A 24,464-nucleotide genomic window follows, 5' to 3' on the forward strand; every position below is an offset into this window, starting at 1 on the left:
AACTCCTGCTCAAATAATAACCCTAAGTGGTGGTCAGTCATGGATGTCTCAGGTCCTGACTGATGAATCTGGTTCCAGCTGGACTGGGGGGGAGACAGATAACAAGATTTGGGCAATACACCCAGCTAACCAGGATGCCGGCCCATGTCCAACTCAAGGCAAATTTGGAAGAAACCAGATCTGTAGTCAGTAGGCAAATATGACTATGGCTCTATCAACTTACTCCATGAAGAGTAGACAGCCCAAGGCCTGCTGAGCTCTCCTGCATGGCAGTGGGCTGAACGCCAGAATTTCCCCTTGAGCAGGAATGCCTCTCAAGGTTACGAGACTCCTTATTACATCAGATGGCTGGTAAGTGAATTATGAATAAGCACACAAACTTGGCAATCTTTCGGAAAGGATGATTAAACATTGGAATGGGCTGCCCAGGGGGGTGGTTGAGTCACTGTCCCTGGAGGTGTTTAGGAAAAGACTGGATGTGGCACTTGGTGCCATGGTCTAGTTGACATTTTGGTTTGTTCAAAGGTTGGACTTGATGATCTCAGAGGCCTTTTCCAACCTAAGTGATTGTGAATATATAATCCTTTAGACATCAACCATTAGCCAAGGCTGAAACTAAGTCTGGATCCAGATGCCCCTATACTCCCCCATGAAAGGAAGTCTGGAACACAATGGGATCCTTTCTGAAACTCGGCTCAATGGGAAGATCCCCCAAAATTTTGTCTGACTGTTCTGTGTGCAGTAAATGCTCAAGTATACCTGGCCATTAATTCTTTAATTCTTAAACTGCTGTGTTTACCACTGAACTTCTCTTATATCAATAAAATATAGTTTCTTCTCACTTGAGAGTGAAGTGCCTGATTCCACCCACAACATCAGAACAGGAAGAATTTATTTTTCTTTTTAGCCTTTGCTTAAGCTTTTATTTGTCTCCTAATGTGCTATAGCTAGGTGCACTAGCTGAATGGCAGAGAGGAAAGCTGGAAGTTTTCCTAAACTCCCCATTTTGGCATCATCCTGGCCCCCACACTTCCCTGAGCAGGAGGTGTCACAGGGCACTGCCCTGCTCCAGGAAGGGCTGAGCTCAGAGAGTCCCTAAGCTGGAATGCACAAAACCAGCTGCACAGCTCTTTCTGTGGCCACACTCAGGCAAGTGTAAAACAATACAAAGACTGATTACAGTTCATGAAAACATAACCTACATAATTTGAAAATTACTTCTTCAGGGCATGTCTTAAATGTATTTTCACAGAACTCAGCATAGGCAATATAGTTAGTAAACCAAAGCAATAATAAAATAACTCATAATAAAATAGTAATAATAAAAAATAATAATTTGAAAGAACAATGTGAAACTGAAGAAATATGAGGAATTAATTTTGACTGAAAGGAGAATAAAGTACATATTGCTTAGATCTTATTGCTGTGACAAGATGGGGGAGCAAGGGAACAAGTACCTGAGAAGTTCACAGTACCTGAGTGAACTGTTCTAAATATTTTTGTTAAGATGAAAAGAAAAGAAAATTCCATCATAAGATAAATAGAAAGGCCCCCTTCAATTTCTAGAAGTGATGCAGCAAAGACAGCCTTACAGCTACTTTTAACTGAACTATGCAGCTTTTTGGAAATGGAAAAAGAAATAAGACCTATTCCGTGCAAGAGAGAAAATGAGATGATTCATATGTTATTAAATTAATGCTTCTCATTATACAAAGAGATCTAAAATTTACAGCCAAAGAATAGAGAACAAACAAACTCCCACAAATGTTTAATTGTGCTTAAAATGTCACAGAATAATTCGTTTTGTACCATCGAAGCTTCCTATCAAATTTATTCCCACGTCCAAAGCTTGGCAAGCCAAAGTTTTCAAACCACTGAACCTAGAAAAAAAACTTAATTAACTGTTTCTTCTGTTATTTGCTGCAGGCCCAAATTATAAGGAATAACATGCACTATAATATAATAAGGCCTTTTCTTTTATCTCACCTATGAAAAGCATACTGATGATAACCAGTCCCACAAAGGATGATTTTTTTTTCCCCCCAAACTATTGAGTTGAATGGTTTGAAGAATGTCAACAGTTGCAAAATGTTTAATTATGTGATTTTAACTCACTAGAGTGTTAATGAGACAAATCACTCAGTTTACCAGTTGCGCATCAACTGTAAAAAGGAGATTTCTTTCAGGTGGACCAGTGCAGAGATAACGTGTGAACATGCTTTGTGGATTCTGACCATCACTGTGAGGGGCATCTCGCAAAAACACTCAGGAATTTCTGGAGGAAGATGGCAGAGATTAATGAATTGGAAATGCGTTGAGGGTACATCCCATAAAATGAAACGATGACACAAGTTGTGCCAACAGCCTAATGAAATCTTGAGAAGTCTCTGTCTGGCATGCAACAACACTAAAAATAGCCTGACCTTATTTATGTTATCAGTAGTGGCTAGTAATTACAGAAAAAAAAACCCATTTTGATTCAGCAACATTTGAAAATCCATGCTCATTCCAGTGCTTAATTTTGAAAATAATTATTACATGGTATAAAATGGATTACTTAACTTTTTTTATGGTAAATACAATTAAAATTACCATTATTTAAGAAAAAAATATAGGTTTTTTTAGCAGCACTTTTTTTTTTTTGCAAAAATGTGAGTGGACAGCATTAGCTAATCGTGAAAAGTACTAGTATCATGACTAGTGTGTCATGAAAAGTATCTTAAAAAATCACAGTCAGAAATTAAAAACTAATATGTCAAAAATTTTCTTGAGACATATCTCTTCAACAAGTTGATTTAGAAATGGTGCTCAGATTTGTGGAAGGCAAACTCAATCAAAAGATTTCAAGGAAAACCATCTAAGACTAGAGAAAGACAGAGTATGAAAAAAAAAAAAAGAATGTGAACATTAGAAACATGACCCAGTTAGTAGGAAAAAATCTTGTTCTTCCCATCCAGTCTTCCTGGACTCCAAGTGTACTTTGGCAATGGGAGCTGAAAAACAGGGATGAATAGCAGGAATCTAAGATCACTATAGCCCCAAGGAATGGCACTTCTAGGTGTTTTAAACACTCTACAGTTCTGAGAGAGGATCAGCATCTTACACCAAGGCTGCTTTTAGCTTTGGACAGAAAATAAAATAATTTAACTTGGCTTCTATGATCAATAAAATAATTTTTTCTCAGAGTGTTAGATGTTTATTTTATGGCAACTACAAATCAGTAGTGCCTTTCAGAAGTGCAAATACCTAGCTAGTTAACTCTAAGGATACTTTAACATTCACGAAAAATGTTCCTAGGCACTTACAGTCTTCCCCCAGGCGTGTCTGGAAGTCCTAACAGTGCTGAAAATGCAGATGCCTGACACATGTTCAAGATTCAAAATCATAATTAAATCTAGCTTTTTGTTATCTCTCTGAACTGACCTCATCCAGAAAAAATATTTTAGGGCATATCTGCTAAATTACATTTCATTTAAAATAAATGATATGATGATGGCTGCACCATCATACACTTAACTCATCCAGTTTGGATGATTTGTCTCTGTATTTCCAAATATTTAAAAGAGACAAAAATCCCCTAACACCTCATGATGTTATAGGCTGTATTACAGGACCCACACAATACTATAGGCTGTACTGGGTTTTTCTGGGATGGGGTTTATTCTCCACAGTAGCTTATGTGGAGCAGTAATTCAATGTGTGGCTGAAATAATAATAATATGCCAACATTTTGGTTATTGCTGTAGAGAGCTTTCACAGCATCAAGGCTTTTTCTCCTTTCCATTTTACCCTTCCCGTCCCAGTAGCAAGTTGGCTGGGGTGGGTACAGGGTTTGGAGGGGACCTAGCCAGGAGAGATGACCCCACATGACCAAAGGAATATTCCATATCACATGGTTCTGCAATAAAAGCTTTGGAAAGGAGGAGCAAGGGAGAACAGTCATGGTTATGGTATCTGTCTTCCCAAATAACAAGCTACACATGAAGCCTTGCTTTCCAGGAAAGGCTAAACATCTGCCGATGGATGGGAAGTAGTGAATGAATTTCTTATTTTGCTTTACCTGCACATGCAGCATTTGCTTTCTCTATTTAACTCAGTGCCTTCATATATAACTCTATATTTTATCTCCTATTTTCTTCCAGACCCACACCAGAGAGGAGTGAGAGGAGTGTTTACCTATTGGCCAGAGTCATTTCACCACACGCTGTCACTAAATCTGTACTGGGAAGGATCCTTGGACCAGGAGGGGATGAACACAGAAGCAAACATGGATCTGTCCCAGTGACTACAGCATCTCCCTTGCAGAGGAAATATAAATTGAAGCAAAACTAAATTAAACTGCATTACTCCTGAGGGCAAGAAAGAAAACACAGGTCTCCCATCCCACACTCTCAAATACTAGTTTGGAGGAAGAGGTCATTTGTCCATGGCTTGTTTTTGTGTCCCATATGAGAGGATGTTCAGGCATACAAATCCTGAGCAGAAGGAAATGCCTATTTGTAAAGCAGAGACCCCAAGTTCTGTGGGGCACTATGGTGGCCTGGGCTCAGCAGACAGTTCACAGTGAAGTATTTCTTAGTGTCTAATGTTAAATAAGTCCCTCTGTGGTGGCACTGCTGTGTCCCATATCTAAGAGAAGTAACTCCTCCCAGGCTGGGAAGAGCAAGGTGACTAATTCAAAGTTGTGTATTTGTACAGTAAGCACCTTCTGTTTATTTATCCACTTCACATCATGTGTTGGAGACTGAAACAGCCCGCAGGCACTTCTCAGCCCACTGTCAACATTCCTCTTGAACGTGCTTGGTCATTTGTTCTTTATAATTTAACAGAAAGGAACTCAACTTTCTACAAAAGTGGCACAAAAGTGTGCAAGTATTGATAGAATGTGTTAAGGGAATAAATCTTATTGATTGAGCATCTTGTCACTAGTGTAATTGCATCTGTATTTCGGAATTCAAACACCGTAGCTGCGGAGGATCCTGGGCACAGGTCCAGTGCTGAAAATGAGAACTGGGGCTCACAATGTCCCTTGTGGAAGACAGAGAACACTAAGTGTAAAATGTGTCATCAAAATAAAGGAGAAAAGCCAAAGAGACCTATTGAAAGTGAGACCATAGCAGATGGTTTTGATGTTAGGATGGAAAACTGAGACAGAAATGATAGGAAGACATTTAAAAAAGCTGCATGCAAATGAACAGAGAAATTCTATTTAACTTTTTCACCCTTACAATAGTTCATATTCCCATCAAGGGACTTAATTCTCTTCTGCTTTAGAGCACTTTCATTCTTCTAAATTGCTCTTGGCTGTGATCTTTACCTGTGTTCTGCATCATAATTTCCAAGTTTTATGAATTGTCAGTAACAAACTGGCCAGGAAAACCCCTATTAAACTTGTCATCAACAGTCTTCTGAAAGACAGAAGCCAGCAACATGATTGGAGTAGGCAGATAAATAATTAGACTTATGCATTGGTATCATAAGAAACAGATGTGGACAAAACACGACAGATGAGAGACATTAATTAGGAGTTTCAAAAAGATAACTAAGATGATGCAGGAAGAAAGAATAGATACTGGTTGGCTAGATAGATTTCCACTTGTTTTCCTTTCCCCCAATCATTTAAGCCTGTTACTCTCTGTGATGTGTTTACTTTGTGTTTTTCTATGTCCTTTATCTCCAGCTATAGTTGATTTTACAGTCTAAATGACAGTAATATCAAATGCTTGTAGAAAAACCAGATTTTTAAAAATCTAATAAAAACATGCATTTATTTTAGGATAATCTGTTTCCTACAAGTCATAAAAAAGAAGAGACATTAACAGGAAAATATTAAATCTACTAGTTTGACCTGTTATTTATCATGAGCAATTTCCATCTACAAAAGAAGGACAGACAGACAAATGAAAGGATATTGTACCATTTTCATATACACTGGGAATCCAGGTATCATTCATTTAAGCTAGCAGGGTGTGCATGACTCTAAAAGGAAATACTTATTTCACTGGTGAGGATGACAGCCTTAATGAAGTCACTTTTTTTCAAAGAAAGGCTAGTTTTAGCAAACTTCAACTACAAACTGTGTGTATATAATATGCTATGATTCACCTGAGTGTAACTGTCATTCCCAATTTCTTTTCCTAGAAAAGAATTTACTGTGTAACTGCAAAAGAAATTATTAACTGCAAGATTTGTTTAGAAGATTAATTCCATGCAATACCAAACAGAATTTCTGTGTGAAAATAAACCAGCTGTAGATACTTTTAAAAAAATTCCTTAATACTTACATAAGGGATTGTGTCCAAGGTGTCTGTGTTGACAATTATAGGGGCAGGGCTTGCCTGAAAGAGAATTAAAAAAAAAGAGAACATAAATTTAAACACTTGAAATTCTTTTATATTGAAATACCCATACTGATACATAAAGTTAAAAGTTTAAAAGCTTGCTTTCCCACTGAATTCAAATCATCCAGCAGTATATAACTGTGGGTACTGCTCAATCAAGGATGAAGGAAATAGGTTCTCAGCCTCCAAACCACAGCTCACTGTGGTCTTTCTTTTTAATTTCTCCAGGCTTTGGACCACATCCTGAATATGCATTATCCAGTTGTTCATTTTTTCAGTAGAACTGTAAGAAACCTGATATATTCAACTTTCAATTAGGGGATGTTGAGGTTGAGGGTTTCAGCTTCCCTATCTGACAAGTCCACCTTTTGTGTTTGAACCAAGATGACTAACTAATCTTTACAAAGGATAAACATTTAATGTTTACACTACTTAGCAGTATTGTATAGGTATATGTATAAGCACATTCATTATGATATTTATGTCAAAGGTATGTAATTGGCATGGTTCACATATACTCAGCTGAGGTTCAGACCAGTTTAAAAAGACTAGTGCATCTGCAAAGCTGCTCAACCTGATCTTTAATTTCTTGATGAAGCTCAAATCCGGGCTAGTTTCCAACCACCTGAACCTCCTGCTCTTCCCATTCTGGGCTTCAGTGGTACTGACCCAATGCCAAGTTCTGATATGACCCAGCTGCATAAACCTGGCTCAGAGTCTGGAGAAAACCAGAAAGTTGTGAGAACATGTAAGCCAGAGGCAAGCACCATCAGTAAAATGCCAAACAGACAGGACTGCTGAGATGGAATTGTTAATAATCAAAGACTCAGAAGGATCAACATGTAGCCAGTGTAGTGCAAGAACAGATGGAAGGCACCCTTTCTCAGCCTTACTAATGCCTACTTGGGCAGCAAAGACTCTTCAGGCACTGTACTGGGCTGATGACAACACTAATGCTTAGCACAGTAGCTCATTAGATCTATTAATCTACACTGTATATTTGTCACTGAATGCACTTTAAACTCATACAGACTGCAGGGTCTCTTTGTGCATGGTGGGCATGAACACGGCATTGCTGAGAACACTGATCCTATTCCTGTCATCAAATATTTACCGTGGGATGTCAAAACCTAACAACCCAAATTAAGAATGTGACATTAGTGCAATAACTCAAGTAACATAATAGTAGCACAGGTTTTTTTTCCCCATTTTTTGTGCAGTCATTCAAGGATAATTCTATGTTCAAAGAAATTTTATATTACTGGACAAAAGCTACTGCTGCTGAATGCCACAATTTCTGTACAACGGTGTAAGCCAGGAATTAAATGCATACAATTTGGTATCTGCATTTCATGGTATGGACCAGTTGTCATGGTAAGGTATTATTTTACATTAAAATGCTTAGTATCTGAAAAGATATGCCCATATTCTGTTATTCTCATAACATATTCCCAAAACACTGGACACACTGAAGTGACAGGTAAAAGCTGAAAGCTATATGATTATAATATTTTTAGCTTTAGGCATATGGAATATGCATTATCATTAAAGGTAAAACAAATTATTTCCTTTTTAGAATCATAGTTTTTACTTATGTTAATATTTAGCTCAATACACTTAAAAAGTGCTACCTTTGCTACAGGAAGAATAAGCTTGGGAATTTCTTACAGTATTGGTTTTATCTCCATTTAATTTTTACCTACTGTGTCGGTCTATTACCAACTACAAACAAAGTTTGCAATTTTCAGAATAAAAACATCTTTCCACTGGTAGTTGAAAAAATAGTATCTACTAAAATAAAACAAAAATCTTTGAGAAGTTATTTTCCAAAGCATTTTCCCAAACCTCTTTAACCTGCTGAAGAACAAAGCCTTTTATCTGTATCAGATTTTCCCGAAGTGAAGCTAAAGAAATCAGTAACAAATGTGGGAACACTTGGGCTGGACAGAGTGAATTCAGCCTGACAGGGGATGAGATGTCTCTCACCCTGCTGCCCCTGGCTGGGTAGTGCAGCCCAGTTTGCCATTCCCCCTCACTGCTGCGATGCCTGGCTCACGTGCAACCTGTTCTCCTCTCTACAAAGCTGCAGCTTAGCCAGACTGTGCCCGCCTGGGACTGCTCCGTGTTTTATTCTGTCATGGGGAACTCCTGTATGTTTACACTGAACTTCGTGAGGTTCTTCTCACCCCATTTCTCCTTCTTATTGATATTCCTCTGAAGAGCAGGGAACAGTCCACATATCATCTGCTCCTCCCAGTCCAGTGTTACCTCAAACCTTGCTGACAATGCTCTCTATATAATCATTGTGGTTATTAATGAAGATGTTAAAAGCATTAGCACCTGTATCAACTCTGTATGAGCACCACAAAGAACTTGCCATCAGTAACTGAACTATGAACTGCTGACCACTGCTCTTTGGGTCTGGTGGTTTAGCCAGGATCCCACTCATCTTCTAGTACACCCATCCATTTAATTTCTCTCTCATTTGGCTATGAAAGAGAATTTGTGCTGAAAACTTTGTTAAAATCCAGGCAAATGACATCTACCGATTTTCCCTCATCCACGGAGCTAGTGGATTTCTCATCACAGAAAGATGTTAGGTTGGCAATGTAAAATCCAAACATTTGTAGACATTTTTTAATTGACCTCCCTCTTTTTAATCACCTTCCTCTGTCCTTTGTGAGCCTTGACAAAACATTCTGGAGGCCCAGACAATGGACGCTCACCGCGATACTTCCATTTGTCAGCTTCCTACCTAATCCTGATCCTTGGGTTATCACTTGGTCCATCATCCCTTCCACAGCAAAAGTCTGAGCATTTAAAGCTGCTCCTTTGAACGATGTGGTCCTTTCCTGACTGGCCCTGCTACAGAGCCTGTAAAGAATTAGTTTTCAAGCCAGTACATCATTCAGGGTTCATTTCAACACTATGCTTACAGTATTCTTCACTGATTGGAAAAACTAAACTAAACTATCAAACTGATTTTCTGAAACTGGGGCATTTATTCTGTTCAGACAGATGGGCATGAAAAAATTCACAGTGCAGTTTCAGATGGACATAGAGACTATAAGCACTCACAACTAATATCATCAGTGCATTTATTTGTTTTCTTTGTTCCTCCTGTTCATATCTCTGCATGTGATTCTGTGTGGGACAGCACTTCTTGTTACAACTTGTATTTTTAGGTTTTTGGTTCTTTTCTCTCTTGGAGGGGGGTGGTATTTGTTTTGTTGGAGTTTTTTTAATAAGAAATATTATTTAATACAAATGTTTTGCTCCCATCTCTCTGATATATGGTAATTTGAAAAACACTAACCTCCTGAGCTGCAAAATTGCATTAAAGTGCAGGAAATAGAGATTATTTCATTAGCTGGGCCCTGTTTGTAGCTCACGCTTTAAAGCAGGAGATTTCAATCATGCAAAGTTGAGAAGACAGTTTGCAATCACTGGAGAGAGCCCTAAATATAGTGCTAGCCAAGGAGTACACAATAGCATCACAACAGTCCTGTAACCACAGTGAAGTTATTGAAGGGCCAAGAGCAGTATCAATAAGGAGTCAAAGATTTTACTTTCCAGAATAACGATTCTGTATCTATGCTGACTTGAAAATATGTCACACTGGTTCACCAGATCCTCAAAGAAGATACTCAGGTATCTCCGTACTTCTAATGGAGAACACTGACAAATCTATGAACCAGGATTCATCAACAGCGCATAAATTAACAAAGGCGTGCAAAAACATGCCTAGATTCTCTTGAGAACCTCTGCCTAGAGTGTCTTAGAGACAGCACTGCCTCTTATCTCTTAATCTGTATACCCACACAGATGTATATAGTCTCTTTATCTAGGCTTGAGACTGGGTGAGAAGTAATGGCTTTCTGCAAGATGACGACTTTATTCCTAACTCTGCACTTTGACCTCCTCCACAGTCTTGACAAAGACATTGAAGTATATTTTACCAAGTAAATTACACTTAACCAGCTCTTCCAAGATGCAAAATAAAACCAAACCAATCACCAGAAGTGTGGATATTACTGACTGCAGTGAATTGAGAAATCCTGTCCTCCCCATTGCTCACTCACTTCCCTCTCTATCCCAATCCTTACCTATACATTAAGTATTATACTAAGCTGACAATGTACTGTACAATCAGACTTACAGCTCCTGCTCCCTGCATGGACATTTCTCCTTGACTGGAAGCACTGCTTTCAGCTGAGACATCTCTGTGCTTTGAAAAAAGGCATCACACTGACAGCTGCAGTGACAGGTTGGCATAGCTGAGATAAAACTTGAATAGCTTTGGGGGAAAAAAAATAAAAATGGAAGATTTTTTTTTTTATTCTTCTTCTTAAAGGACTTGAGCATAACACACTTTTCTTCCACAAATATATACAAGATTGTTCTGCTTGCAGCACAGCAGACAGTCTAGATGCTTTTCTGCCAAAAGCACAACTTAGATGCAAGATAGAGTAAAAGCACTTGAAGTCAGTAGAAACAGAACAAAAAGGCACATGGTCTAGTTCATGAACAATTACTCTGCTACCAAATTCTCTACATGTGTATGACATGAGTCATACCTCTCAAACAAGGTGAACTTCACCATGAATACCAGCATTATCCTGGTTGACTGGTTTTGGTCATACTACTCAGAGTTTTAGAGATGATCCATCTCATACTGGGTTGCTTTCTCCATCATTTGTAAGTCCTTGTTTTAACTGTTCCTACTATGCAGGACTATATTCAACACCAGACCCCAAAATCACAAGCATAGTTAATATGGTCATATGGCCACTATATTATAAATCATAAGCACAGCACATTACTTCTTAACAAGAAAACACAACCAAGTATGTCACCATTTTGAAACTGCCCACCTGTGCTTATTCCTAGCTGCAATTTTAATTTCATAGGATCAATATGGTTGGTAGTAACTTCTAGGATCAAGTCCAACCAATAATCCAGCACTGCCAGTCCTTTGAACATTTCCAGGTACTGTGATTACACCACTTCCCTGGGCAGCCTGTTCCAAGGCTTGATCACCCCTTCAGTGAAGACTTTTTTCTCAATATCCAATCTCAATCTCTTCTTGTGTAAATTGAGGCTGTTAGAACTCTCTATTGCTTTTCTTGTTAAGGAATTACCATCATTACTTACATTATTACATTTAATTAAACTCAAAGAGGTGGTAAAATTGGGAGTAATACAAGAGTGCATGTATTACTATTTGAAAAGTAAGTTGAGTTGTCAGTGGCTTATTGCCATCTTGTGCAGACAATGAACTCTGGACCCTGTATCAGGGTTAAAGGCTCATTTTTACAGGCAGTCAGCCCTAAACTCTGAAACACTCTCTGGAATATACATTCCCAGTTTTCTATTACTTAAAAATGTTAGCATTTTGTGTCTTAATACTACAAAGTAGAGCAGCGCCTATATTTGTACATGACTTGGGCATGCTGCATGTCTCAGATATACCGTGTAAGGCTGTCAAGGCTTAAGAAAGTAATACTGAATTAGTTTAAATTTCTGTTTTCAGGAGTTTCACAATTGCAAGAAATAGATTTACATTTACACACAATAGCAAGAAAGATTAAATGACAATTTAGATGTCAAAACAGTAATTCTCTGGCACGCTGTGAGGCCTCAAGATCACAGAAGACACAGCACCTTTTGTCATATTTACCACTGAATTACAAACTGAAAGACTAAGATAAAGAGTCATTTCATTGCTATTAATCAGAAAATGTAAAAGATAGAGAACCTCTTTGAACACCTAAAGAATGACTTTGCAGCAAACAATCCTACCTCTGCTCTGAGACATAAAACAGAAGTCAAAAGCAGCTTTGCTTGCAGGCTGCAGCAGCCATGAAAGAAGAAAAATGCCTCAAGAAATCCTCAAGACCACTCCCTACGTATATAATGCAACCTCATATAAAGCCATTTAGTTTAAATGTAAATTTCACTTTTCAAAGCAGATGGCCTTATTTGCAGACTTGAAGTATTACACTGTTTTTACTTAATCTCTAGAAATAATTTCTTATTTAAATTTCTATGAATTAGCATTATTTAAAAAAACCAACAAAACAAGGAAAATCTCCCATTTCTGTGTGGATTCAGAGGCGATCAGAAGGAATTACAGGAAAGCACCTACTATACAGTTGTTGAAATTTCCCCTGTAATGATCTTACCTGTTAGCAGGTTGAAGTAGCAATGATTAATAATACAGACAATTTTTCCCCCAATATAAGATCCAATGAAGGATATAGAAATATCAATGGGAAAAGCTCTCTGGACACTGGAACAGGCTCCCCAGGGAAGTGGTCACAGCACCAAGTCTGACAGAGTTCAAGAAGCATTTGGACAATGCTCTCAGGCACATGGTGTGACTCTTGGGGATGGTCCTGTGCAGGGACAGGAGCTGGACTCAATGATCCTTGTGAGTACCTTCCAACTCAGGATATTCTGTGATTGTGTGCTAATATACATGAATGCACACAGACTTAAAATAGACCAGAAGAAAAGCATGCATCCAGATTTTATGCATCCTATCTGACCTAGATGTGTGTTGTTTTTTTCTCCCCAGCCTCAGTGTGAACAAACACAGAACACCTTCCAGAGAGAGAAAAACAAAATCAAAGCAAAATTTCAGCTCTTTCTTTCATGGAATCCGTGCCACCATGTCCCTAAGTGCTAAATCTACAAATACTGCAACATTTTCTCCAAAGGCTGAGCAGGACCAGAGGAAAAACAAATGCATGTGTGATCCCAATACAAACAATGGAGGGGCTGGATCTGGACTGCACTTGAAACCTAATTATGGTATCCTCTCATATTTGGCTTTTTCTCCCTTTTTTCAAGAGTCAAGGCTGCCTTACCCATCAAATCACACTTTTTTTTTAATTTTTAAAGTCACTAAGCTTACAAAGTTATTCAGTGTCTTACTCTACTACCTTTTTATATCATGAAATACCTGGAATTTCTGCTAAAAACCAACTTCAAAAACACAAACAAATGGACTAAAAATCACAATGCAATGAAGAGAACAAAAAAAGAGAGAATGCAAAAATAAATGTGAAATAGGGGTATTACTCTAACAAAATTCAGCATCTGTTTAAGAGGCTTATCAGAGCATATATCTTACAGAATGAAACACCTGCTTTCAGTTTAATCCGTTACATTGAGCACTGTAAAAAGGACCCCAGAAGAAATGGAATCAGTGCCAAAGAGTACTCATCTCTGCTTAGCAAGGGCAGAAGTCACCAAGGCTTACTGGTGTCAAAGTTAAAACTCTCCATAGAGAGAAAAGAGTAAGAAATACAGAAATTTTAGAGTTTTGGAAAGGTTCTAATAGCACAAATAGCAAAATCACCAACTATCTTGTTTTGGCACTGAAGTGATCATGAGAGCTGCGAATTACTGTGGTCCATATAATGCATGAAATTTACTCACTGATTCTGGCTAAGTATGTACAGAGGCAAATCTATTTTGCCAAATGCTTTCAATTAATGTATATACATTTGAGTATATAGGAAAAACTTAAACAAACTTGATTTTGAGTATCTGCAATAAACTGCAAATTCAAGTTGGTCTGTGCTGGAACAAAGAGTGTTTTGATTTTTATGTCAGTGGAAGTAAACTTCTACCCTAACGTCCTCTGGAAAAGTTTTAATTGATGTCCCAGAGTGCCCCTTTATGTCCCAGAATCTCTAAGTGCTGAATAAAATTAACTAAATAATTCCAAATATATCACTTGCCTGACAACTTCTTTGAAACCCTAAATCACTGCAGGACCACTGCACTCACAGTGGGTCAGTTTACAAGATAAACATCCATGTGTGAAGTGCAGCTATCCAGGGCTCAGGGGGAATCAGCTCTTTCATACGGTTTAGCTTTGCGTGGTATAAAATACATCTCTCAATGGAGATGCTCTGTTACATAAATTACAACTATTTGGTACTTCACCATAGGGCTTGACAACCATTTTTAAGTATCAGTTGTCTTACTGATGTCCTCCTGCCTGAGAAACTGAGTGCTCTGTGGGTGGCCTGCAGGACAGCACATGCCAGAACTTTATTTTCCATAATTTTACAGGTTGTAGCACCCAGCAGGAACATCACAAGCTGCCGAGCTTAGCCAGGGCTCTCCTTGTGAACCTTTGTAGTGCTATCAGGTTGTTACTGATTAAAGAGGATGGTCCCTTTTGAATGATGCAATCTTGATGTAGGACAGAGAGTGGAAACATGCAAATGTAATTTTCTTTTAGTTTTTGGTACCTATTTCACTCATAGTTTAAAAATTTTGCACAGAGAAGAAAAATCAGTCCAACTTCTAGACTTTACACCTTACTCTGCTACATTCAAGCGTTTTGTTTAAGGAGTATGTCCTACTGAGGCATGAATCTTGTGTCTCCTCTGCCTGCCTCCTGCTCCCTACTGGATGAAACAGCAAGGGAGCACTTAACTGCAAGGGAGGCTTCTGTGAGAAGCCAGGGCTGCCCTAAGCTGGACAAAGGTGGTTCCAGCCCCCCCATCAGGGCAGGAGAAACAAGTAATAAGGAAAGAGTAAGGAAAAAGGAGCAGCAGAAAGACACAAGCATGTCCTGACTCCTGCTCCAACCGCACGCATGAGAGACCCCAGGTCCCTCATCTCCCTAAAGGCATTGAGTGGGACCTGAAGTGATGGCTAGAGGAGAAGAGGTGTCTGGAGTGAAAATGAACCTCAGAATGAGGAGTTTTCCCTTAGTGTGAGTTTGTCATCTTTGTTTCTCAATATCCAACTCAATAATTAAATGTTTATGTAAACTGGCAAGAAAGTTAAATTCCCTTAGTCAAATCTCCTTTGCCTTCAAAACACCAATTGTTCTGAAACGTCACTGCAGAACAGATATTTGTTCAGCACCTTTTATTTAGTCATTCTATCTTCTGAAAAACCTACAAATCAAGTACTGGAAGTGAGACTGAACCAGCAGAAGAAAACAAAAGAGCAAAGCCTTTGGTTATGAAAGGCAGTGTTGAGGACACAGCGTATCCTGTGCAGACGTGATCTCAACTTGAGCTGGGCTCTGAAGGAGCATCTGGCTTTTGGCTGCTTCTATGACAATAAGCTCAAGCTAAGGAAACTGCCCTTCCATAAGGTGAATGTAGCAGAGTAGGAGAAACAAGAAGTCATAAAACCATGGAATAGTCTGAGTTGGAAAGGACCTCTGAAGCTCATCCAGTCCTTGTGATAAACAGGGTGATCTTCAACTAGATCAAGTTATTCAGAGCTCCATCCAACCTGACACTGAATATTTTCAGGGATAGGGCATTCACCAACTCTCTGAGCACCTGTGCAGGTATTTTACCACCATCACTGTGAAACACCTCTTCCTTATATCTAATCTAAATCAATCATCTTTCAAGTTAAAACCATTAGCCCTTATCCTGTCACAGCAGGTCCTGTTAAAAAGTCTCCCCATCTTTCACTTAGACCCAGCCAAGTACAGCAAGGCCACAATAAGGTCTCTCAACAAAGAGAAAGTGGAAGCAGTACTGTGGCCACAAGGAAAGTTGTCATGTAAAAACAGAAACACAAAAATTAGCAACTGATTAAACATATATATTTATACCCTTCTAGATCCTCTATAAAGAGGCACTTTCCATCAAGAAAGAAAGCTACACCAACTTTTCCTCACATACTCCATTAAAATGCATTGCTGCTGACCTCTCAATTCTTAAAATTAGCATTAGCAAAAAAATTCAAAACACAAAATCAACACAACACGACACCATAGGTTTGGAGAATAATGAAACAATATAAAGGGACTGAACTTGAGAAGTAACAGTGCCACACGAGGAGCTCTATGATATGTCATTGCTTAAGTAAACAAAATGCCAAGGGCCATTATAAGTCTGAAACACAATGTCAATGACTGGAGAGTACAGCAAAACCAACATTCTTTCAAAGATGTTGCACAGAACCTAAAAAATACACCTTACTTAAAACTATAGGCCTGGAAAAAAAGAAGGTAATTCCCCTTGAGAAATGATCAAGGGAAAAGCATCCTTGTGAAATTGAAAAAAATAGACTGTGGGTACAAATAGGTGGATAGGACCTATTATGGTCCTATTATGGGTGCAAGTAGGACTAAAAAAACCAAATTTGGACTAAAAGAAAAAGGAAGAAATAAAAAAAAATTAAATTAATTCTTTGATGTTATTAATGATGCTGAAAAGCACTTTATAACAGGAAAATTATACTTGCCTGTTTTTCAATCAGTATTTTGTTATTTTTACCATGGGACTATTTTTCAGTGTAATGCCAAGGGCAGCCAAGTAGATTTTATCCACAGCTACAACTATGATGTAAATTCAACAATCTCTAGTATAGTCTCCCTAGTAGAGAGGTTGAGGCTTTGTTGCCTAAAACATTTAGGATGCTGCTCTTTGTATACATTGACAGTAGTGACCTGGAAAGGACTATAAAAGTTCTGCACTTTCTGAATTTACTGTTTGAATGTATATATTAAAAGCCACTTATCCCACAAAATGGAACAACTGTCCTCGTAAACAAAGACAACATTCCCCTTTCACTGCATCGAGCAATACATGTAACAATCAAAGACATGAAACCTAAAAACGGTCAGAACTTATCTGAACCAAGATTGAGAAGATGGGTTTGGAAACCAATTAGGGGAACTTCAAACGTCACAACCACCCTTCATGCACTGAACAGCACCCCCCAAAACACTGGAACATTAAATGGGTCAGAGCGTCAAGGCAGCCTCTTCCTCTGGTAACAACAGTAAAAACAGTAACAATAAAAAACATCTCCTGGATATCTGTCTCTGAGAATGCTGGTTTGGTTCTCTTTTTTTTTAGTGGAAAAGCTCCAGGAGAGGGCTTTCTGAAATAAGCTTTGATTACTCTTAGAAGGGATAAAGAAAACATTTCCTGGCAAAAGAAACTGAAAGTTACGCACTATACATCAGGCACTAGGAAGAACACCTGGAAAAGGACTAGGCATAGCATTCAGTAACACAAACAGAGCTAATCTGCTTAAGGCAGGGAGCTAGAATACAGGAATCAAAGAGCTCACTGCTAAAAATACTCAGCTTCAGGAACTCTGATTTCTCTTGATCCTGTACAACAGCATTTCAACCTTGAAAACAATTCAACATCTATCCCAAGAAATTGGCATTCAGACATGATGCAGCCTTTCCCCCGAACCATTAGGACAGATTCAGTCTCCTCCTACCCTTCCTTTTAGGTATCAATCCCACCCTCCAAATGAAACACATCCCCCTCCTCCAGTAAATTATGATGCCTGCCAGAAATATCCCATTTACCATTCTCAGCCTGTTGTAAATCCTGACTTTCGCCATGGGACGTCTGGGAAAAACTAACACCTAATGTGATGGTCCTTTCCAAAAGCTAAGCAACTTCACGGGCAGGTGCACCAATTCTGAGCACTAACATATAAAAACCCCACTGCAGACCTGACCCTGATACTAAATAAATGTTTGGCTGGGAGGACAAGAAATGGGAACATCGTGTGCTTCAGAGGAATGGGAGAAAAATGACATAGAAAATATTACAGCAAGAAGAACACAGAATCTGTGGGAGGCACAAGGTTTTTTAGGGCAGCCGTAACAAGGAGAAAGCAAGAGACTCCAAAGTTAAAGTCAGCCCACCCTTCACATGCTGCTATGTGCTTTGTGACACATTTTGAAATGCCTTCTTCAATTATAAATGCTCTTATACTGACAGGGGTTGAAACATTTTTTTTTTGCTATCAGCTCACCTGCTATTGAAGACCCTTTTGCTCACTTATTAGCTCAATACTGATCTGACACAGCTGAAACTGAATAATTCTTCAGGTTGTTAATCACATATTAAACAGTTCAGATGTGTGTCTCTTTTGCACAATATTAGCATATATTCATTTAAAAATACTCCATTAAATTCATATTTCACATGAAATGAAGATACATAGACGAAAGAAAGATATTATCTTCTTTCCTTTCCAGCACATTCTACCTGGCTTACCTAACCCAGTCACCAAAAGCCATCTGCTATTAAAATATTTCCAGTGCATACAACAGTAATATAAATAAATAGCTTCTTGAAAATCCTTGGAATTAGAAGTAGCAACACATATTGATGTAAAAATAGAAGAAATCACTTATTTCTCACACAATAGACAACATTACTGGGTGCTACCTGGTTATAAGCAGTAACACCTCTATGTTCAACTTATATTTATTAATATTTATTATCATTTGAAAGCCATATCTCAACTTACATGTTTTTCAGGAAGTAAGAATTATATGTAATATAGATTTTTTTCATGATCATCCAAGTAATGATAAAATAGAAATACTGGCAATATATTTTAATTCCAGGTATATAGAACTATGCATTCATTCCCCAAAAAAATAACCAGCTTTTATAAAAGACAGTTCTTTATTACTCATTTTTTCATCAGAAAGAAACATAGAAGAGCTATGGTCAGAGGTCTGAGTTCATTCAATTCAACACAGTTCAGTTTAATTCATCTCCCCCCACAAAAGAAGCCTACCCCTCAGAACTGAAATTTAAAAACATGCCTTATTTTAGAGATATGTTACAGTTTTCCTTACCGGGACAAAAGAATCAAAGGAACCCTGTTCCCGACTCTCAATAGCTGAAATTGTTTTCAACCAGAGGAGATAGCTTGAAATATCAGATATTTCAGAGTGCTCCATACTGAAAGCTGCAAGATTAGCAGGACTGAGGTGAGACAGACTTGCAAAAGGAGGGCTTTGCCTGTGTTACATAAAGTTCTAATTAGATCCTTGGTACAAATTGCTGTCCTAAGAATATAAAGTTAATCAAAAAACCTCATTGGAAGAATAGGAGGGCAAGATTAGAGCCCAGACAGCTGTTGCACTTTGGGACAATCACACAACTGCCTAACTAGATTCTATGCCACTATTCAGAAGTGAAAATGTATGTGTGAAAATCATAGTGTTCCCTTTGTGTTTCTTTGGACTCAACTGTTCACACCTGGTTTACCTCAGTGGAACTCAGGAGACCTCTCTATACTGAGATTCTAATTTAGCAAGCACCTAAATATCAGATACCCTTAATGTCACAGTCAAAATATTTTTACAAAAATAAGAAAATTTTGGAAGGAACTGAATACAGAAGTGGGGTGAGAGCAGGTTTTGCAAGGACTGACAAACTGTAAGAGCCAAACTACAGTGATTAATTTAGTTTGACTAAATATTAGAGAACTACCCAAATAACCACAGCATAGCTGATGGATGACATCTCTCCAAAAAGATGCAATTCTAGTCCCCATTTCCAAAGTACAGCTGAAAGCTCTCTTTATCGGTTCAGGTTTATATTCCCTGCACTTATGGCTGGTACTGCAGAAATGAAAGGAGCAGAGACAGGGCCCAAGGAAATGGCCTGAAGTTGTGTCAGTGGAGTTTTAGATTAGAGATTAGGAAAACCTTCTTCACCTCGAGATTGGCTGGGCACTGGAACAGGCTCCCCAGGGAAGTGATCACAGCACCAAGCCTGACAGAGTTCAAGAAGCATTTGGACAATGCTCTCAGGCACATGGTGTGACTCTTGGGGTGTCCTGTGCAGGGCAGGAGCTGGACTTGATGATCCATATGGGTCACTTCAAACTCAGGATATTCTGTGATCCTTCAAAGGCCAGACATCACTGTTTGACCCACTGGTAAAATCCAGAGCACACAAATCTTGAAGATTTCAATAATGTCAAGATTTCAGTTACAATGTCTTTTAAGGAGAACCATGCAGAATACTTGCAGGCCATCTGCTCAGAAAGGTCACACAAAAACTGACATTACAGGTAGCTTCTGGAACAAGATGCAATCCTTTGACAAAAAAGCAAATCTGGAAGTCAGAGTTGCTAAATAGCCATGATGAAATGGAACTATCGGACATGAATACTGGAAACAACAACTTTTACATTCTCCAAAAAATGGGTGTTAAAAAGGAAGCAGGACATAATTACTTGCTGACTGGCAAGAGAGGTGAGAGGAGAGAGAATGAAAACTCCTAGTAGAAGGCGAGGAAACAAGTGTCCCTAAACAATATGTCATTTACCGTGTATTAAATATTTTTGGTTTGTCTCCTAGCAAGTTCATTTTGGGGCTCCAAATATTCACAGGCAAATTGAAAAACCGTGTCATAAGGACCAAAATACTTGACAAACCAAGCAAGATTTAGAAAATAATACTAATATTTAAAAAAAAAAACAACAAAGAAGCAGCATTAAAAAAACCTACAGTTTTACCTAGTTTAGAACAAAATGTTTCAAAAATCTTTCAAAATGTAGCATAAATACATTTTTGATGAAGAGATTCTTTTAAAATAAGATATAAAATTTTCAGAGAAAAAAAAAAAGGCATGCAGCCTAATGTAAAAAGTGCACTTCTTTCCCCATGAAAACTAATTTCTGGAAAGACCCTAAGAAGATTTAGAAATAAAATCCATGTAGCTTTGCAGAGTGGAGGTGAGGAAGGGAAGACAAGAGTTCAGCTTCTCCCCTCTACCTCTTCACTTAAAATTGCACCGTTTAATGAGAAAATTCTACACTAATTTAAATGTTATAAAAATACTTCAGTATTAACTAAAATGCAGTATCCCTACAAAGCATATTTCAGAAAATATCTTACTTGACAAAACAGGCGTGTTCATTTAGCAGCTATTCTAAACTATGTGAACTGTATATGCCTAGGAGCAGGTAATTCTTCCCTTCCCTTCAAAGTCCTTCCACAACATTCTGTACATCATTTGGTATAATGGCTTGGATAGGCCTTCGGTTTCACCCAGTACAGTTGTTTGCATCAACTTACAGAATCGATTTACAAAATTCTTTAGGTTGGAAGAAACCTTAAAGATCATCTTGTTCCACTCCCCCCGCCAAGGGCAGGGACACTATCCACTGCACCAGGTTGCTCCAAGACCCATCCAGCCAGGCCCTGAACACTGCCAGGGATGGGGCATTTATATCTTTTCTGGACAACTTGTGCCAGTGTCAACCTCATGGTGAAGGATTTCTTCCTCATATCTAGTTTAAACCTGTTTCCTTTCTGTCTAAACTAATTCCCCCTTGTCCTGTCACTACATACCCTTGTAAAAAGTCTCTCTCCAGACCTCTTGTAGCCCCTTTAGATAATGGAAGGTTGTATCAGGTCTCCCTAGTTCCATATGATCAGTATTATTTGCTTCTCAGAAAAGTGGAAGACTTGAAAGTGAGAGCATAAATAACTTACCAATTTTTCATCAATTTGAAGAGCTAATTTTAAAACATTATCTTCTAGGACATGATCTAGGATCACTTACTGTAAAAATGGTTGCTACTAGTTTGTTTGTGTTGCATTACCCAATGAGCTCATAAGATAACTTTTAATTTGCAGAGTACCTTGTCCTGTAAATATGAGCAATCCAGATGGACTATGACAGACACAGCAGAGTCCTTCAGCCAAGCCTCTGTGAAAACATCTTTAATAACGGATAGGAAATACCAAGGAGAAGAGAATGAGGGAAGAACCAGACCAGAGCAATAGACGAAACTGCATGGCAAAGAAGGTACACCCACAAAGAGAGCACAGCCAGTGGATAACCCCATGCAGAGGGGCTGTTTTGCTTGTGACAGCAACTGCTGAGATTTTGGTACATGCACTTTCTCTCTCCCTCTTTTCCAAATTTCTCCCTGCTGCAGGGACAGTGAGAGAGTGGTTCTGTTCTGTGGGGGCTGCCAGCTGGGGCCAACTTACCACAACCTGATGTACCAGTCCTCCAATTAAAGCACCTTTCAGAACACTTTCCATCATATTTTAAAATATGATCTTATGAAATACCTAAAGCTGTTCCACTATCTCTGAAAAACCACTACAGACATGAAATACCTCAGGTCAAGACAGTGATAACAAAACTTTACTAAAGAGCTCATAGTGAATAAAGATCAAAGTATGACAAAAGCTGATGCAACTAGATCCCATAAAAGTTCATACAGTGTATACACAGAAACAACTCCCCAGTTTTTTCCTTATATTTTACAGGAAAAAAAGCATTCCATGTTTGTTTATGTGTTATATGTGTAATGCCATTCATAACAAGTATTCGTTTCTATGAAAACAAGTACTGCTGTCAATCAAGTAAATAATTTATCCAGTAAAATTACATTTTATAAGTTAATATAACACATCATCTGGGAATATTTCACAATGTCTCCAGCAGAGAATTTTAGAAATTGTTTAACTGTACCTCACCTTTTTAAACCACTCCAACTGGATTACTGCCTTCCTAAAAACATTAAAATGTTTAATTTTTAAAATAAATCTTAGATAATAGCTTCTATAAAGTCTTGGAGTTTTGCCAGTCGGTTGTTTACAAACCTCTAACGCATTAGGAGCAAATGACAGAGATAACCGAGTGGTTTACAGGGGAAATACTTTGCATTAGAAGCATAAGAACAATATAGCCATTCAATTTTTCATACAGGTTTATTTATTGATGGTTGCAGAAATATGTGGGCTGTTTAAGTCTGGAGGGCTTTGCTAGTTATTCTTATTGCATTTTCAAGGGAAGTAAGGATAGAGTAGGTATTGCTGCATTCCAGCCCAAAACTACTGCATCACGATGTCTGAACTTTTGCGTCTAGTAATAAGTGGCAGTATTACTGCTTTATATTACCTTCAGATCAACTGAAACTCTGCTTCACTAACTTTTCTCACTAGTGCTGCAGTAGGCAAAGACCAGTCATTGCAGCAATTAAATTTTTCCTTTTGTGTCCTTTAAATTTCTTTGTTGGATTGGGTCTCAGTTTGAATCTGAGTGCAAGATCTCTACAAAAATGTTATTTTCTTTCCCCCTCATCTGCCACTTTTGTTGAAACCCCACTGTAGTTTCAAGATAAATTTAAAATTAAAAACAAATGAAGAAGCAGCATTTTCTGTGTGTTTGATAATCCTGTCATTTTATATATCAGGTGGATTTTAAAAGGATTCTTCTTTTTCTTTACTTTTACATAGAAATGGAAAAACCAATAGCACGATTTTTTACAAAGGAACAGTTTTGGTTAGACTGCTACTTTGCAGTTCAGAAGGGTAGTTAACTTTTGGGTTAACTTCAACATTCAAAGCATTGCCAGTAATACCAAGTCCCACCAACACACACTGGATCAGAGTTACATAGGAACAGTGTTAAGCATCTGCTGATCTGCTGTCCACATCAGTGGCTTGTCATCCAACTCCAGTATTTGAAGAAAGATGTATTTTAAAGAAGTTCCAGATATATTTATTGACTTTTTCTGCCACTGCTTTGCCCTTACATTTTCAGTATTTTCTCCTCTTACTCCAAGTTTACCAATTCTGTAGTACAAGAACTGCTTAAACTGTGTTGACCAGCCCAGCACAACATCCCAGCAATAAGGTCAGCTTAAACTGCTGAAAGGAACATAATCAATTGATGGAAAAGCTTGAAGAAGTGCCAGTTAAGTAATTGCTTTGTATCTCCAAGTCAGAATGTGCCTCACTGCGAGAGTATAGCCCTGCCTTAAGCCTAAAATTCTCATATATAGAACAGGATGATGCAAATTGCCCCACTTCAACAAAGAACCCACTGCATCCTTCTACAATAACATGAAGAACTATCCTCAAAAAGATGGAAATCTTATCAACATAATCTTATAATTTTATATATTATAACATAATCTTATCAACATCTTATTCACGGTCATGGAAGTTACTGAGAGTAACTTCCAAGGGGAATGAGCTTGATGCTGCACCTTAAGGGTGGCCACAACCAGCAAGGACCCCTAAAGGTCCAACAAGAACAGATTTCAGACACCCTTCCACATAGATGGGTTAAAACTTAGAGCCATTCAACAAATAGTGCAGCTAGGTTCAGCCTAGCTGTTGCCTTAGGACTAAGCGATGACAAAGGGGTTGAAAATTAAGCTCTCTCTCTGTTCTGTGTACAATCACAAAAACATTTGTTACCTTTCCTGCTTCAGCCTTCCCAGTGTGATGTGAAATGAAATGAACATTGACCTAACTCACAAATGTATCAGAAAACAAAAGAATCACATAGCTGTTCCTTCTGAGGCGCTCTAAGAAATGTC

At 38.3% G+C, this 24,464-nt stretch overlaps 1 protein-coding gene across 1 annotated transcript in view; it reads right to left on the reverse strand.

Annotated features, from left to right (window-relative positions):
* The window catches only part of DLG2 (discs large MAGUK scaffold protein 2), a 420,316-nt gene that overhangs the window by 385,153 nt on the left and 10,699 nt on the right, over positions 1 to 24,464 (reverse strand). The window contains exon 2 of the mRNA XM_058830779.1: positions 6,285 to 6,338. Within this exon, the coding sequence (XP_058686762.1) occupies positions 6,285 to 6,338 (54 nt within the window). The remainder of the gene's footprint in view (positions 1 to 6,284; positions 6,339 to 24,464) is intronic.

The sequence above is a fragment of the Poecile atricapillus genome, chromosome 1, assembly GCF_030490865.1.
Source record: "Poecile atricapillus isolate bPoeAtr1 chromosome 1, bPoeAtr1.hap1, whole genome shotgun sequence".
Taxonomy (NCBI): Eukaryota; Metazoa; Chordata; class Aves; order Passeriformes; family Paridae; genus Poecile; species Poecile atricapillus.